Source organism: Pinus tabuliformis, chromosome 6, assembly GCF_031772625.1.
Source record: "Pinus tabuliformis cultivar Carrire ecotype Pingquan chromosome 6, CPIR1, whole genome shotgun sequence".
NCBI lineage: Eukaryota > Viridiplantae > Streptophyta > Pinopsida > Pinales > Pinaceae > Pinus > Pinus tabuliformis.
In genome coordinates this window covers 1,838,394,645-1,838,412,684 of record NC_142292.1, presented here as the reverse complement: position 1 = coordinate 1,838,412,684, position 18,040 = coordinate 1,838,394,645, and the positions used below count along the sequence as shown (strand labels likewise).

The 18,040-nt window shown below is 38.8% G+C and overlaps 1 protein-coding gene across 9 annotated transcripts; it reads right to left on the bottom strand.

Moving 5' to 3' along the window:
• Positions 1-10,991: 10,991 nt before the first annotated feature.
• LOC149266356 (uncharacterized) lies at positions 10,992-17,599 on the bottom strand. Of its 9 annotated transcripts, none has more exons than XM_089430411.1 (3): positions 17,298-17,599; positions 16,098-16,122; positions 10,992-11,669 (listed from the first exon to the last, which is right to left on the bottom strand). In XM_089430411.1, exon 3 carries the CDS (start codon positions 11,660-11,662, stop codon positions 11,003-11,005), a length of 660 nt encoding a protein of 219 aa, XP_089286537.1. In that variant the 5' UTR covers positions 11,663-11,669; positions 16,098-16,122; positions 17,298-17,599; the 3' UTR covers positions 10,992-11,002. The 9 variants fall into 9 exon arrangements, with proteins under 9 accessions (XP_089286537.1, XP_089286524.1, XP_089286529.1 ...); XM_089430398.1 differs by lacking the exon at positions 16,098-16,122 and adding an exon at positions 13,635-13,725; XM_089430403.1 differs by lacking the exon at positions 16,098-16,122 and adding an exon at positions 13,635-13,725 and having other exon boundaries at positions 17,333-17,599.
• Positions 17,600-18,040: the final 441 nt, after the last annotated feature.

Below are 18,040 nucleotides of genomic sequence, written 5' to 3'. Positions count from 1 at the left end.
GAGCCTGTTTCAAATAAATACTGTTGATCGATACTTATGAATGGTATCGAATGCGGCTAAAGACTGGTATGAACTGACATGGTTGCTCTACAGTTTGAAAGTTGTTTTCGTTATTGCTAGTGGTTTCATGTCTATCAGAAGCTCGAGCTTTGGAGAATGCCTCTATCGGCCAGCTTTGGAACGGTGGTTTAAAGAGTCGTTTGGAAGGAAGCGGTATTCCGGGGTTTCTTTCCAGTACGTGCATACACTTGCACCCCTTGTGGGCTCTTCCCTTTGTGGCTTGGCTCTAAACTAGAGCACTGAGCTACGGTTGAGTAGAGCGGGATTTGGTATGTTATGCAGATTTGATGCTTAATGCACAAATATGACTCTTCCTCCCTCATAGCTTGGTGCTTCATACGTTCGCCGTTATCTCTGCTATGATGATTTGGTGATATATGTTACAGTAAGCAGCGTTTAAATTTTCATGTGATATATATATATATATATATATATATATATATATATATGCGGTGATATATGTTACATTTTCATGTGATATATATATGCGGTGATATATGCAGCGCTCAATTTTTATGTATGCGGTGATATATGTTACAGTAGCAGCGCTCAATTTTTATGTATGCACATATATGCTGTGATACATGGTACGGTGATAGCAGTGCTCATATTTTTACAGTGGCAGCGTTTAACACAAGCGCTCAAATTGTTCATGCGGTGATATATATGTGGTGATATATGTTACAGTGGTAGCCTGTTATCAGCGTTCATTTCAATAGTCAAATATATATAAATGGCGTAGCAAAATCAGAATCATTCTTTTAGCAGCAAAAGTTTTTTTTCTCCACAAAAGCACATTATTTTTGCCATTAGAAGTATTTTTCTATCAGCAGAAGTTTTTTTTTACAGAATGCATTCAATCATCTCTATGGTAGGAATAGTTCTCAATGGCAAGGAGAACTATCCTGAATGGTCCCGGATGATAAAACACACCCTCATCTTCAATGAGTTGTGGAAAGGAGTGTGTGTCGGAGAAGAAGACAAAGACCCAGTGCAGCGTACATCAGACAAAGAGCTCGTCATTTAGAAAAACAAGAACAGCAAAGCCTATGCATTAATCGCAGCATCTGTAAATGAAGAAGTAAGTCACCATATTTCATCATATTCCACTGCCTTTGAAGCTTTACAAAAGTTGAAAGAACTCTGACTCACATTCTGCACTTGAAGTTGTTCAGCTCATGATTAAACTCTTCACTCTTGAACTGAAAAATAATGATCCTATTGCTCTTACATCTGAAGTAAAGTCTATAATGCACGATATTAAATCCACTAAGGTTGAGCTGGATATCCCTCTTATTGCTTTTCTCAAGGCACTCTATCCTACTTACTCCAATTATCTTGAGTCTTTACAAGCAAATGGAAATCTTAAAGATATAACCTTTGACTCTCTTGTGAAAAAGTTTGCTGAAAGAGAAAAGCCTTTGGAAAGAAGACAGCCCCTGAATCTTCTGAAGAAACTGTGTGCCTTGCTCATAAAGAAAAGCATCCTGCTCAAGATTCTACAAGAGGAAGAGGTGGACGAAGAGGAAGAGGAAGATACTTCAGAGGCAGGGGGAGCAGACATTCTCAAGGATAAAAGGCAGATCTGCATTGCATTCGCTGCAAACGAAATGGATCACATGATGCTTCTACATGCAAGCTACCATGAGACAAAATTGAGCAGAAAAGAAACCAGCAGAAAGGTAAAACTGATGATACAGACAAAGGTAAAGCACTTGAATCCACTCACTATATTGAGGCACAATGTAACATTGGAGTAAATGAAGATTTGTTTAATGCTTCAGTTGCTTCTTCGAAAAATGATTGGTTGCTTGATTCAGGAGCAACCTGTCATATGACTCGTAGGAAAGATTTTTTCGAAGATTTCACTCACAATGTTGATGGAGCAGTATACTTTGCAGATCAGTCAAAAATCAAGCCATCAGGGCTTGGCACAATCAGGCTTAAAATGCCTGGTCTTCCAGACTTTCTTCTGGATCATGTTCTATATCTCCCACAGCTCAAGAGAAACGTGTTGTCCTTGGTCCACATCCGCCAGCAAGGTCACTCCATTCATATGTTTGATGGCAAGTTTGAGGTAAGAAAAGCATCTGACCACTCACTTGTCATGAGGAGAATAGAAGAAGAAAGGTTTCTCAAACTTCAAGGAACCTCTGCTCATGCACAACATTTCTCATATATTTCTCATCATGAAGAAAGTACACTTCCATCAAGTTTATTATGGCATGCTAGATTTGGACATTTAAACTATGACAGTCTCCGCTTATTGAAGAAAAATGGTGTCGCTGGTTTGCCTACAATTCCTAGGAAACATAAGCAATGTGATGTTTGCATTCTAGGAAAGCATAGCAAACAGTGTTTTCATGATTCACATTCAAGAGCACATAGGAAGCTTGAACTCAATCATTCAGATTTATGTGGTCCAATGCATGTTCCTTCTGCAAATGGAAATAAATATATCATGACATTTATTGATGATTACACCAGAATGTGTTGGGTTTATTTATTGAAGAACAAATTTGATGCTTTTCAAACATTCAAGAATTTTCATAAATGGATTGAAAATAATGCACAATCTCATATTGGGTCTATTCGCATTGATAATGGAAAAGAATATACATCAAATGAATTTGAACACTATCTTTGCCAACATGAGATTAAACATCATACAACTGTGCCTTATAATCCCCAACAGAATGGTGTAGCTGAAAGAATGAATAGAACAATCTTGAATATGGTACGATCCATGCTCTTTTTCAAAAATGTAAAGATAATGTTTTGGGTTGATGCTGTTCTATGTGCTGCATATATAAAGAATAGATGTCCATCTAATGCTATAAGAAACAAGACTCCTTATGAATTGTGGTATGGACATGTTCCTTCGGTAAAACATCTCAGGATCTTTGGTTCCACCTGTTATGCTTTGATACCAAAGGTACATAGAAACAAACTTGGTGCTAGAAGTCGTAAGTGTATCTTCCTGGGGTATTCAAACACCTCTAAAGCATACCGCCTCTATGATGAAGTAAATAAAAAGTTTGTTGTATCTAGAGATGTCATTTTTCTTGAATCATCTAAATCTGACAATGTTGTTGAGCGGAAACTTGATCGCTTGGATAGAGTCGCAAAAACGAAATCATTTCAAGAATTTGATAATCAAATTCCACATCTTGAAGGGGGGATTCCTATACTAGAACAACATGTGGAATCTTCTTCTGAAGAACAATCTCCCCTGCATGAAACTCCAACACCGGATGATCCTTTAAGTGATGTAATTGATAGAATTGGGAGACTCAATCTTGATTCAGTCCCAACTCAATCAACAGAACAGCCTGGACCATCTCAGAAAGGTCCCCCAAAGTGGCTGACAAAGACACTTGAAAGTGTTCATCCTGATGAAATTGGAAAAACAGGAACCAAAAATTCAAACCGACAAAATGGAGGTGATGTAGATGACTCTAATTCACCTGTTGATATGGATGTTACTTATGATTGTGAATTGAACTTGTCTACAGATTTTGAACCAATTTCCTTCAAAGAAGCTGCTTCTCATGATGAATGGAAAGAAGCGATGAAAAAGGAGTATGATGCCCTCATAAAGAATGGCACTTGGAAGCTGGTTGATCCTCCATTTGGAACCAGACCAATTGGCTGCAAGTGGGTCTACAAGAACAAGTACAAAGCTGATGGCTCACTTGACAAGCACAAAGCTAGGCTTGTGGCAAAAGGTTTTGCACAGAAAGAAGGGGTCGATTATGAGGAAACTTTTGCCCCCACAGCAAAATGGGCCACCATCCGGACACTCTTTGCACTAGCTGCTCAGAACGGTTGGAAAGTCCATCAAATGGATGTAAAAACTGCCTTCTTGAATGAAGATCTAAAAGAAAATGTTTTTATGTCCCAGCGTGAAGGATTTGCTGTGAAAGGACATGAACATAAAGTATGCAAACTTGTGAAGTCCTTGTATGGCCTCAAACAAGCACCACGAGCCTGGTATGAAAAACTAACTGAGCATCTTCTGAAACTCAACTTCAATCATTTTGATCTTGATGATGCAACATTATTTGTCAAGAAAGTTGGCAAAACAGTTGTATATCTTGTGGTATATGTAGATGATTTTTTAATGACAGAGAACAATGAAAGCTATATTGCATCCATAAAGAAAGAATTAGGAAAAAGTTTTGAAATGACTTATTTGGGCTATGTTCATTACTATCTTGGCATTGAAGTAACCCAACATCCAAAATCCATATTTCTTTCTCAAAAGAAATACATTGGAGATTTGTTAAACAGATTTGGCATGACAGAGTGCAATCCTCTTTCTACTCCAATGGAACAAAACTTAAAGCTCACATCTATTGAAGGAAAGGAATTTGAGGATGCAACAAAGTATAGACAGCTTGTAGGGAGTCTCATCTACCTCACTACCACCAGACCAGACATTTCATTCGCTGTTGGAATCCTCTCCAGGTTTATGCAAAAGCCTTGTGAGGGACATTGGTCTGCTGCAAAAAGAGTTCTAAGGTACTTGAAGGGAACTCAAGACCTTGGAATCAAGTATACACAGGTGGACGACTTCAGCTTGATTGGATACTCTGATTCAGACTTCGATGGAGACAAAGAAACTGGGGTATCTACTTCAGGATATGCTATGAGTCTTGGATCAGGCACTGTCTCCTGGAGATCACGCAAACAATCAGTTCCAACAGATTCCACAACAGAAGCAGAATACGTGGCAGAAATTGAAGCAACGAAAGAAATTGTGGCTCAGGAAAATTCTTGAAGATTTGCAGGTAAAATAAGTACAATCAACTCCACTCATGATTGATAACACCTCTGCAATAAAGTTGGCCAAGAACCCAAAGTTCCATGATCGAACAAAGCATATCAATACTAAATATCATCTGATTCGACATCATGTTGAGGCCAAAACAATCCATCTCCGTCATTATTCCACAAATGAGCAAATTGCAGACATCTTCACCAAAGCACTTGGAAAGGAAAAGCTTGAACGATTCAGAGTGATGCTTGGACTCACCAACATCCCTTCAGATTAAGTGGGGGAATGTTGACACCTAATCTTCATGATTGAGAATTTTATGTAAATAAATAAATTGGGAAGGTGAACAGTGATCGGGAGATGAACTGAACAATCACTCCCTATTGTATATAATAATGGGTTACCTATGGAATAATACACCAATCAGTTTTTTCTGCCAAGTCTGGAGTTACTGCGGGCCTGACAAAGTATATTCACAGTGATGCACCCCATAAATTCACCAAATAGAGCAAGATCATAACAATACATAACATACTAGAAATTAAGTGGGAGAAATCACCTAAACTTAAGTTGATAAACAGAAATCCTATAGTTCATTCCTTGATTGAATCCACATTCTTTGTACTTTTCACATCATTTCTGTTAGGCAGCAATTTAGCCCTAGGCAACATTCTAAACAACATTCATGATAATTGGACAAAAAGAAAGTATCTAGAAAATGAGATAGAACTAGGAGTGAGTTCATCAAAGCATGCAAACAGAACCACTAATAAAACTTTGTTAGCAGCGAAAACTACCTGGATCAATCCCATCTGTGTTAGGGGCATCAAGGGGAGCCAATATGGTCACATGTTTTATTACCACATTCCTGCAGGACAGTATGTAGGAGAAATGCTGTGAATAAGAACAACATCTATTCCAATGTATTCTTATTGCAAACAAATACAAATCAACACAAAACTTGCTTAACTCTCACACTCGAATTTTTTTTTAATTAATTACCAACCTGCAATAGACTGGATGTATGTTCCAGAATGGCGAGTTAAGGAATGTAACATTCAAGAATTAAGATTCAAACTTGAAGACTATATAGATTACAAAAGTTCTCAGGCAATGATTTTATTGGAGTGTATGACAAATCCAAACCTTTAAGTGACATGATACTACAGACGCTGTCAGGAAAATCAGTAAGCTTGGAGCAGTTAGACAAGTTGAGAAACTGAAGCTATTGAAGTTGCTTCAAGGTTGGCAATCCTTTAATTGGAGTGGATGACAAATCCAAAACGTGAAGAGACGGGGTATTGTTGAACAATTCTTCTGGAATCTTTTCCAAACGAATATTGGAGGCTAAAACCAAACTCCTTAGTTCTGAACATCTCAAATCATTTGGCAGATCACGAATAGCATTATATCCCACCGATATTCGTCTGCAGTCCTGGAAACTTTGTCAGTCGGAAAGCTGACCTGCTGCAAATAAGCATGTTCCCTCCTTTTGGCTATGTCAATTGCCATGTCACGAAAAGCTTCATGAATCTTTAAATACTCGACACTGTGATAGTCATCTTCAACAATATACTCCACACGCTCCACCAAGCACCTTCTTACTAGTTCATCAATGCATTACCGCCAAGCATCCATGAAATAAGGTGTCCCTGGCTTGTTGAGGAAGCCTTCCGCGTCCCACATCTGCACCAGCGTCTCCACAGCAATTTCTTCATCTTCCAAAAATGTTGCACAATTTAGAAAAAAAAAATCTTTAGATGGAATTCTGACAATTCATTGCAAGTCCATCTTAACACCTGATAAAGCTCTGCGTTAATGGCCTTGAGATTTGTTGGGACAAAAGCATCCCTCTTTCTCATCGAATTTAAAGCATGGCTCCACTCATACTCATTCTTTTTAAACCTCATCGCTCCAGCAACTGCATTTTATGGCCAACAGCAAGCCTCTGCAATCCAAGGCAATTTCTCTCGCTCTCGTCTCTACAATACCATTCTCAGGTGCATTTTCAAAAGCTCATTTTCTAAATAAGTCCCAGCCTTCATCTAAGGACAAGGGTTCTATCTCTAGGGAGTAATCCTTTGCTCCCATCTTTTCAATCACTTGTGTGCTGCGGATGGAGACTAAGAGTTTGCTACCAGTATTATCCCCAATTCTGGCGCCCACTTCACTAAGATCTATTTCCTTCCCAATGTTGTCCAATATAAGAAGAAATTTATTTTTGTCTAGAGATGCACTCAATTTCATCTTTTTCGTCCGTGACTTAAGTATCTTAAGAGTGTAAGTATTGATAGAATAGACTGGCAACGTTCTTCATTAAAAAAATGTTTACTCGGATTCCATGACTTAAGTATCTTAAGAGTGTAAGTATTGATAGAATACACTGGCAACGTAGGGTTAAATAAGAATTCTCAGCTTGTACCAATAATTCAATTTAATTGGGAAATCTCCATTGTGAATCTATGATAGTCTGGTATATGTTTTAACTGTGAAGAACTTATGTAACGATACATTAATCTTGCCAGGTTGATAATTGAAAGAACTTTTAACAGATAGGCTTATTAATAAAAGGAAAAAGATCTTAAAACTTTTCCCGAGAGTGTTTTTGCAAACCCACTGACATCTTATAGGAATAATACATCCATGCCATGTTGACAATCGAAATAACTTTTAACAAATAGGCTTATTAAAAATAAGGTCAACAAATCTTAAAACTTTTTCTGAAAGAGAACTTTCATATTCTCTTAACTATCCAGTAAACATGAAGGGCCTGCCTGTATAGAGGCAGGCGACTCATGGTGTTACCTGGGTCTGGAATCAAGTTCCCGAGACCTCCATCCCCCTTTCTAAGTCCTCCTGCAGTGCCTTGGCCTCTTGAAACACAGGTTACATGGTTCTCCATCCGTGTTGCTGGCCAACTGGAGCTTCTGATCTCGGTTCCTGCCTTTCGAATTGATGTCCTCTACCTCCGCCTCTGCGTCCTTTTCCTCGGACTGGGTGCGAGGGTTTCTTCCGGCGTGCTGTATTTACAAACTTCGGAAAATTCCGATTCAAACCTTCAATATCACCTGGCTGAACCCGGGCAGTTGAATTTGATGCTAGACTGGTATCAGAGGATGTACTGGAGCTACCAGCATCCGTAAAAAGTGATACTGGCAAAGATTTGCTAACATTTATTGGTGCAGAGGAAGTTCTCGCAATTGGACTAATACTTTGCGCAGATGAAGATGACGTTATTGAAAAGCTACTGAAGCCCCTTGAAATGGCAGCACCGGGTTGTCCCGATGGTCCTGCCAATTGAATTCTGGACCATAGTTTTCAAAACCGTTTTAAAAAACCGGTTACCGGTCTAACCCGTCGGTTAGCAAGGCCGCCGGTCTAGACCGGCCAAAAAACCTGGTTGGAAGGCCGGTTTAAGACGGAACCGGCCGGTTTGTATCAAACCGGCCGGTTTAGGACGGAACCGGCCGGTTTAGGACGGAACCGGCCGGTTTAGGACGGAACCGGCCGGTTTGTATCAAACCGGCCGGTTCCGTCCTAAACCGGCCGGTTTTAGGCATGCTCTTCAAACGAAACAGTTTACTGATCATATAAAATACCACTGGTGACTGGTTAGAAGGCTGTCAAGGTTTACAAGATGTACATGCAGTTCTACAGTTCTATGATGAATATGAGCCCTGATCTACATCAACAGTATGTGTCTGCAAAGTAAAACATATGAAGCAATCACTGAATTTGCTATCAGTGATTTTTCATTCTTGTAGACTGTCCGTGGACCGGTATAGGTCTGCGGAAAATCAGAACTATTGGTCTCAGTATATCTTGAAGTTTGAACTTGAAGACTCATTATAGATTAATCAGGGGCTGTAAGGTATCCTTAAATCCTTAAGGACAACGATGAACAGTCTTCAATCATGCCAAATGAAATAGTGCTAAAGCAAGAAGAAATGACAAGAAGTACAATATGGATTGTGGCTCAAAGCAAGTCATAGCCACATATAAGAAATGTGAGATCTTTACTCATACACTGAAAGACTGAAGTGTGGAAATATTATACTGTGAATCTTGCATTGCATATGATCACTGATGGGTATTTGAAGAACTGTATCTGTGATGCTCACCCTTGAAATAGAAAATGGACCACTTTCACTAGCATGCCTTTGGAGAAAGCACATTGTGGTAAAGGGAGTTCTATCACAGTGGAAATGAGACCAAGTACTTCTTCAGTGGAAACTTGAGAAATCAAAGGTCCTCCCTTGAAAAGGCCAAATCTTTTGCAGCAGGCCAAAGACATAAAGGACATGTTGGATTGAAGATTGATGCCATATGCATTTACTACTATGAACACTTAGGTTCTGAAATCTAATGCTAAGCCCTGAATAATGAAGATCATTATTTGCACAAAATGTTGCTACAGTGATTTGGAAGCAGTGATGGACTTCATCACATGAGCAAAGGCTCTAGGGTTTTGACATTTGGGTGTGAAAAAGGAACTTGTGAAATTGGAAGGACTGTAGGCCAATGGCCTCATAGCTTGCACCATTGTTTTTGGACTTTATAGGCCATTTAGAGCCTCATTTCTTATGTATTTTGCTATTTTGTCAATGATATGTATTGCACTCGGTGCCATTTTGATATATTCACCTTTACATGGTATATAAATGAGCAAACTTTGCATATTTTGTCTCTATTGGCTTGGAATCATGGTTTTACATCTTAAAAATAGTTTTGTTTCATTAAAAATTAATTATTTAATGTTTTTTTTTAAAACCGGTTCGTTTAGACCAAACCAGTCCCGGTTAGACCGGTTCCGGTCGGTAAACCGGTTCATTAGGTGGACCGGTCCGGTCACCGGTTCCGGTTTTAAAAACTATGTTCTGGACAAATCTGCAGCTTTATGTGTTGAATTCAAGGTGTAACTCGGGGTTGAACTTGTTCCAACAATATAGCCATTCTGTCGCACTTCTTTATAGACATTAGCCTCTTCATCATTTGGAACATCTGAGTCTTCACTTGAGAAGTACCCAACTCTATAACAAGCCAACTCAGGTGGCGGTGACAAAGGGTCCTCACCGCGAGCAATGCTACGCCAGTCCCACACAAATCGCCCAGCATTGTAAAGTGCCTTAGAGACTCTCACTCCAGGTGGAATAGCAAGCACAACTGTGTAACCACGTTGCCCCAATTTGTGCAAAGCACGAGCAAAATCAACATCACCAGAAATTAAAAAGATAGTAGGAGGGAGATTATCAAGAGCAAACAAGACCATATCAACTAAAATAGCTTTATCTGCTGCATCCTTTTTGCTTGTGGGAACATAGATAAAGTCTACCCGTCTTCGAACAGCCCTCTCTGACTCCTGGAGGGATATTATTAAAATCTCCATATGCTTTAAAGGTGGTCACTGCTCCATTTATTTCAGGACGCTGCTGTAGAGCCAATAGTATGTTGTTTGCCACATCCTCTGCAACTACTTGAGCAGGAACATGACAATTCTCAATATCCCAAAATATGGCCACAGGCCATTGGTTTCTAACTTGTGTTGATACTTGATCCGCTGCGTCTACAGTTCGATTTCCAATTGTTAATCCTGATAGAGAACTTATATTATTTGATAACCAATTTGCAGCCATACCAATCCCGCAAATCAAAATTAACAGTAATTCAGGATAGTAGTTCCAACAAATTCAAGCTTCAAGTTCCAATCTCCATTTACATTTTAAACTAATAGCCACAGGAAAAGCAAAAGAGATGAAAAGAAATGAGCACAAACAATTAAACAATCCAGGAATAATTAACAGAATATGGTTGCCAAGTGCAATATTTGACTCAATAAGTCACTTTGCTTATGGTGTAAAATCGATATGCAACTAGACTGTAAGGTAGGATTTCCAATGTCATTAGGATGCTCCAATTTTTCAAGTGCAGGACAGATTATACAGTGGACCAGACAAATTCTATAGCATGTTCAAACTTCACAATGATGAGGTAACAGGTTCACTGGCTCCATTGAATCAAGTCAATTATTTGCAACATTAAGAATGCTCACTTTATCAATCGTGGCATAGACTATGCCGTGGACTAGACAATTTTCTATAACAAGCCCATTGAATTCAAGGTGTAACTCTGGGTTGAACTTGTTCCAACAATATAGCCATTCTGTCACACTTCTTTATAGACATTAGCCTCTTCATCATTTGGAACATCTGAGTCTTCACTTGAGAAGTACCCAACTCTATAACAAGCCAACTCAGGTGGCGGTGACAAAGGGTCCTCACCGCGAGCAATGCTACGCCAGTCCCACACAAATCGCCCAGCATTGTAAAGTGCCTTAGAGACTCTCACTCCAGGTGGAATAGCAAGCACAACTGTGTAACCACGTTGCCCCAATTTGTGCAAAGCACGAGCAAAATCAACATCACCAGAAATTAAAAAGATAGTAGAAGGAGGGAGATTATCAAGAGCAAACAAGACCATGTCAACTAAAATAGCTTTCTCTGCTGCATCCTTTTTGCTTGTGGGAACATAGATAAATTCTACCCCTGTCTTCAAACAGCCCTCTCTGACTCCTGGAGGGATATTATTAAAATCTCCATATGCTTTAAAGGTGGTCACTGCTCCATTTATTTCAGGACGCTGCTGTAGAGCCAATAGTATGTTGTTTGCCACATCCTCTGCAACTACTTGAGCAGGAACATGACAATTCTCAATATCCCAAAATATGGCCACAGGCCATTGGTTTCTAACATGTGCTGATACTTGATCCGCTGCGTCTACAGTTCGATTTCCGATTGTTAATCCTGATAACCAATTTGCAGCCATACCAATCCTGCAAATCAAAATTAACAGTAATTCAGGATAGTAGTTCCAACAAATTCAAGCTTCAAGTTCCAATCTCCATTTACATTTTAAACTAATAGCCACAGGAAAAGCAAAAGAGATGAAAAGAAATGAGCACAAACAATTAAACAATCCAGGAATAATTAACAGAATATGGTTGCCAAGTGCAATATTTGACTCAATAAGTCACTTTGCTTATGGTGTAAAATCGATATGCAACTAGACTGTAAGGTAGGATTTCCAATGTCATTAGGATGCTCCAATTTTTCAAGTGCAGGACAGATTATACAGTGGACCAGACAAATTCTATAGCATGTTCAAACTTCACAATGATGAGGTAACAGGTTCACTGGCTCCATTGAATCAAGTTAATTATTTGCAACATTAAGAATGCTCACTTTATCAATCGTGGCATAGACTATGCCGTGGACTAGACAATTTTCTATAACAAGCCCATTCCTTATAACGTCGAGCTAACAGGTTCAGTGGCTCCATGGAATCAAGCTGATTATTTTAAAGATTACAAGTGTTCAGTTTTTCAGTTGTGGCATACTTTACACAGTGGGCTAGGCAATTTTCATATCATGTCCATATCCTCATAATGTTGAAATAAGCCTTAAAGAGGTTCAGTGGCTCCATTGCATCAAAGTGTTTATTAAATAGTTACAAGATCAAGATTGTGCAATTGTGGCACAAGATTATATAGCGAACTAGAATAATCCTGTATCAAATTCAATCCTGATATTGATAAGGTCACCGGTTTGCTAGCTCTATGAAAAGCCCCTCAGACTAAGAGTGAACTTGCTGAATCAGAGAGGTGAACAAGAGCATGGATGCCATTGATAGAGTTTGCCTACCCACATCCTTGAGAATGTTGTTTTTGTGCTGTGCATATATCAACTGAGAAATACCCAAGTTTTTGAAGGTGATCTGAAAGGGGTTGAAGTTGTGGGTTATTGAATCGGGTGTACATTGACTGACAGAGTATGAGTGTTTTATGCGATTGAAGGTGGGCTTGTAATTGAAAACGAAGAGGAAAGAGAATGACTTAAAAGAGCTAACGCAGCAGGAACTGAGTGGCATTTTAACGGGGGGTGGAGAAAGACACAGAATGCTCTTGATGGTTGCTTGCTGAGGCTTGAGCTTGAGTTGCCATGAGACACTGGAGATGGGTCTAACCACAAAACCACTTAAATAGCCTAAAATTCCAATCTTTGCACATTTAAACCTACTCTCAACCATCAAAAAACCACTAATCTAGCCTAAATTACAACAAAAAACAGCACCAACCTATCTACCGTTAGGCAACTAATTGGCCAATTGCGTGTACGAGAGCATTGACATGCTTTGACATGTGCCTTATGTGAACGCATGTTCACATTTAGTGCTCAAACAGAAGAACCAGCCATTACAGAAGTATCGATTCAAAACAGAACATGCAGAAACCCATTACACAACATTAATGACAAGTATGGCAGTCGCAGAACAAACCCTATGATACAGAGACCTGACATAAAAACCCAACCCCCTTATGCAGGGGACCATTACAGAATAGGTGAACCAAAAAAAGGTGTCTATGTGACATCAGAAACCAAAACTATTTCATGAAACGTGTCATTTTTAAAAACACTTACGGAAGAAACCGTAACGATAAGATTATAAAACCGTATAGTGCATATTCAGATTGCAATTAAAGAGATCAACAAAGAGCTCATCGAGAGCAACAGAGATCCAAATAAAAAAGCAGACAAGTTTACAGAACATCAAATACCAAGCCCAGGGACAGTTACCAGCATATAGCTCTACCATCAACAGGATTATTACATGGTCTTTGAAATAATCCAAAGAAGCAAATAACAAAAATAAAATCCACTGAAACCCCTCAAAAACCCTAACAAAACCACTGATATAGCCTAAAATCCCGAACTTTGTACATTATGGGAATGGCCCAGACCTTGTAAGGATTCTCATTTTCCACTCTGACTTGTCTTCCAAAGCCTGCAACTCTTGTGAAATCTTCACTGCTTGGGCTAACTTGTGCACCGCTACAGCCATGGATAGCACATTCAGAAAATTGAAAATGATGCCAATTGGCTCTTGCCGTGAATTTGAACGACATAATCAGAATTTATAATTCTTCTTTTAAATTCTTTTGCTATTTATTAAACATAATTCATCCTCTCTTTCGATTCTGAAAATTAAAAGAAAGTGAGTAAAAAATAGTAGTAAAACTGTATAGTGTATATTGAAAACTTTAACATGAGGATGTCTTTTCAATTCATTTGCAGAGATCTGAATGTTCACTCCTCTTTTGCCCATCATCCGATATCCTATTTCTGGTGTGCGAATCGAAGCTTAGTTTTGCACAGCAATAGGTAGGTGCCACTGCCAATTTTACAGCACTCGAGAAAGAAATATGCCGTCTACAATGGAAGATGTCCTGACCTAGGATGTGAATGCTGTCGAAAAGCTGCTGTCCAATGGAATAAATCATCTTCAAGTTCAAGATAAATATATCCTGCCTCCCAGTGAACGCCCCCACCTGTCTGAGGTGTCTTACTCTGAGAGCATTCCAGTGGTGGATCTCCAGGACCTGGATGGCCCTAACAGAACAAGGGTAGTTGAAGAAATCCGCCATACGTGCGAGGAAGATGGCTTTTTCCAGGTACATCATACTTTGATCCCCCTTCTCTTGCCAGTGCTTTTCTTTTAATATCTCTGGATTATCCTCCACGCACACCAAAAAGGCCCTATGTTACAAATTAAGCTTGCCATGGATATTCTAGCATATTTCTTATCAGTTTTCTATTCCTGAAGTTTTTGAGGGTATTACTTTCAGAGTTGGAGGATTATTTAACCTATATTTTTAATGTCAGTCTGATGTGTTAATAAGATCTAATGACTGGTTCAAGTTTCATATCTGAGGGTATGTACTATTGGCCACATATCTTCTGGTTGATCTAAGTGAGTGCAGATAGTGAACCATGGCGTGCCAGAAGGAACCATGAAAAGCAGGATGGAAATTGCCAAAGAATTCTTCGAAATGCCCATGGAAGACCGAGCATGCCAGATTCAATAGAGGGTAAATAAAAGAAGTCCAAACTCTGGAGGAACGATATTGCAACAACAACAAGTACTTATCTTGCATATGCTTTTACACAAAGAGATCACAGGCAATTACACTATGAAGGTGAGAGCTCTGATTTTAAGGCTGCTGGCTGCCGTTTCTGAAGCTCTAGGGCTCGATTCCAGTCACTTGGACAGAATCTTCGGAAAACACACCCAACTCATGGATATAATGTACTATCCTCCATGCCCGAAACCGGATATTACTCTTGACACACCACGCCATTCAGATGCGCGTGGCATCACTGTTTTAATGCAAGGCGAGGTCAGTGGTCTGCAAGACTGCAAGTACTCAGAATTGGAAAGTGGGTTGCTGTAGAACCCATACCCAACGCTTTCGTTGTTAATATGGGAGATCAACTGCAGGTATTTAACAAGAGCAAGAGCAGATCCAATACTTTATTTGCTCCTGAAAATTTGACAATGTTATTGTTAACGCTAATGCTAATGCTAATAATTTATCAGGTTGTGAACAATGGGAATTTGACAATGTTATTATTAATGCTAATAATTTGTCAGGTTGTGAGCAATGGTAGATTCAGAAGTGTGGAACATCGAGCAGTAAGGAATGCATCTGCTGCACGTATATCAATTCTTGCATTTTATGGCCGCTCGGAGGATGCCTTCATTGCCCCTGCAGCGTCCTTGGTTGATGAACAGCATCCATCTCGGTACAAACTTCAAAGGATATAATTTTGGAGAATTCATGAGAATTTTCTGGAGCCAGGAATTAAAGAATAAGACAGTGTTGGACCATTTCAAAATCGAATATGCAGAGAACAACGGTGAATGAAATTTGTTGTTGAATTTGATTTAAGGGAGCCATTATCAACATTATCACTATCACTGGACCATCCAATAACCCCGTTGCCCTCTGGATGAATAAGGATGATTACATAGTTTTAACTATTGAACATAATTTTATTTTCAATTCCAATCTTTGCACATTTAAACCTACTCTCAACCATTAAAAAACCACTGGTCTAGCAAACTCATCAAAAACCCTAACAAAACCACTTATATAGCCTAAAATTCCGAATTTTGTACATTTAAACCTACTCAACCATCACAAAACCACTGATCTAGCCTAAAATTCCGAATTTTGTACATTTAAACCTACTCAACCATCACAAAACCACTGATCTAGCCTAAAATTCCAACACAAAATAGAACCCATCTATATATTCTTATAAATTCTTCTGTAAGAATTTATAACAGTTAACCAAGGTCCAAGCATACCTGAACCTCCTCTTTAAAAAACAGTGGAAACCTCGAAGAAATTAAAAAGCACCTTTAGTTGAAGAAACAGTAGAAACCTCGAAGAAATTAAAAAGCCAGAGGAGCTGGTTGCTAGCACGGCTGAATCGCCTGTTGAAGTCTGTGGTGATCTAACGAAGGCGCTGGTTTGGTTGAATTTATTGTTGAAGAAAAAGAACGCAGACGGTTGAAGAAGAAGTTGAAAAGCAAAGGAATACCGAGTCGGTTTACGATTAAGTAGGAGGAGTCGGTGGTGATCTAACGCCCAATATTGTTTTAATTGTTTAACATCTCATCAAACATTGCAAAACATGCAGAAAGCCATTACACAACATTAATGAAAAGTATGGCAGTCGCAGAACAAACCCTATGATACACAGCCGTGAATAAAAATCCAACCCCCTTATGCAGCGGACCATTACAGAAAATAAAATCGACAGAAACCCCTCAAAAACCCTAACAAAACCACTTATATAGCCTAGAATTCCAAACTTTGTACATTTAAACCTACTCAACCATCACAAAACCACTGATCTAGCCTAAAATTCCAACACAAAATAGAACCCATCTATCTATTCTTATAAATTCTTCTGTAAAAATTTATACAGTATGGCAGTAGCAGAACAAACCCTATGATACACAGCCGTGAATAAAAACCCAACCCCCTTATGCAGCGGACCATTCAGAAAATAAAATCGACAGAAACCCCTCAAAAACCCTAACAAAACCTACTTATATAGCCTAAAATTCCGAACTGTGTACATTTAAACCTACTCAACAATCACAAAACCACTGATCTAGCCTAAAATTCCAACACAAAATAGAACCCATCTATCTATTCTTATAAATTCTTCTGTAAAAATTTATAACAGTATGGTAGTCGCAGAACAAGCCCTATGATACACAGACCTAATAAAAACCCAACCCCCTTATGCAGCGGACCATTACAGAAAATAAAATCGACAGAAACCCCTCAAAAAAACCTAACAAAACCACTTATATAGCCTAAAATTCCAATCTCTGTACATTTAAACCTACTCAGCCATCACAAAACCACTGATCTATCCTAAAATTCCAACACAAAATAGAACCCATCTATCTATTCTTATAAATTCTTCTGTAAAAATTTATAACAGTTAACCAAGGTCCAAGCATACCTTAACCTCCTCTTCAAAAAACAGTGGAAACCTCGAAGAAATTAAAAAGCACCTTCAGTTGAACAAACAGTAGAAACCTCGAAGAGATTAAAAAGCCAGAAACCGTAGAAACCTCGAAGAAATTAAAAAGCCAGAGGAGCTGGTTGCTAGCACGGCTGAATCGCCGGTTGAAGTCCGTGGTGATCTAACGAAGGCGCTGGTTTGGTGGTTGCTAGCACGGCTGAATCGCCGGCTGAATGGTTGAAGGAGAAGTTGAAGTTCAGTTCATCTCACAACTTTACACGGTGCACAACTTTACGCGGTCCACTTAGTTCACTTAGGTCAGTTCATTCACTTAGGTCACTTAGGTCAGTTCATTTCAAAGAGTGAGTTCATTTCAAAGAGAAATGCCTCACTGCTTATATTAAAGTTTGGACCAGTTATGGCGATATTATATTTTTATTTTGAAAATAATTTTTTATTAATATTTTAGGACCAGTTATGGCGATATTATATTTTTATTTTGAAAATAATTTTTTATTAATATTTTAGTATTAAATTCAAGATTTTTGTGATTTATATTACGTATATAGGTTGGCAATTAGCTTTTGGAATAATTTATTTAGCGAGAGGTTTGTCGAGATGTTAGGAGCATTTACTTTGAAGCCTCGTAGGAAAATGTCTGAATACATCAAGCAAATGAAGAAGCAATCTGTCCCATAGGTTACTTTTAACCTCGTGGACATTAAAATAATTTTTTTCTTTCTTTCACATTATGGATTTGGTCGATGTTTTGAACCAACTAATTAAGTTTGAGAGTATGCCCTAAAACTACTTCTAT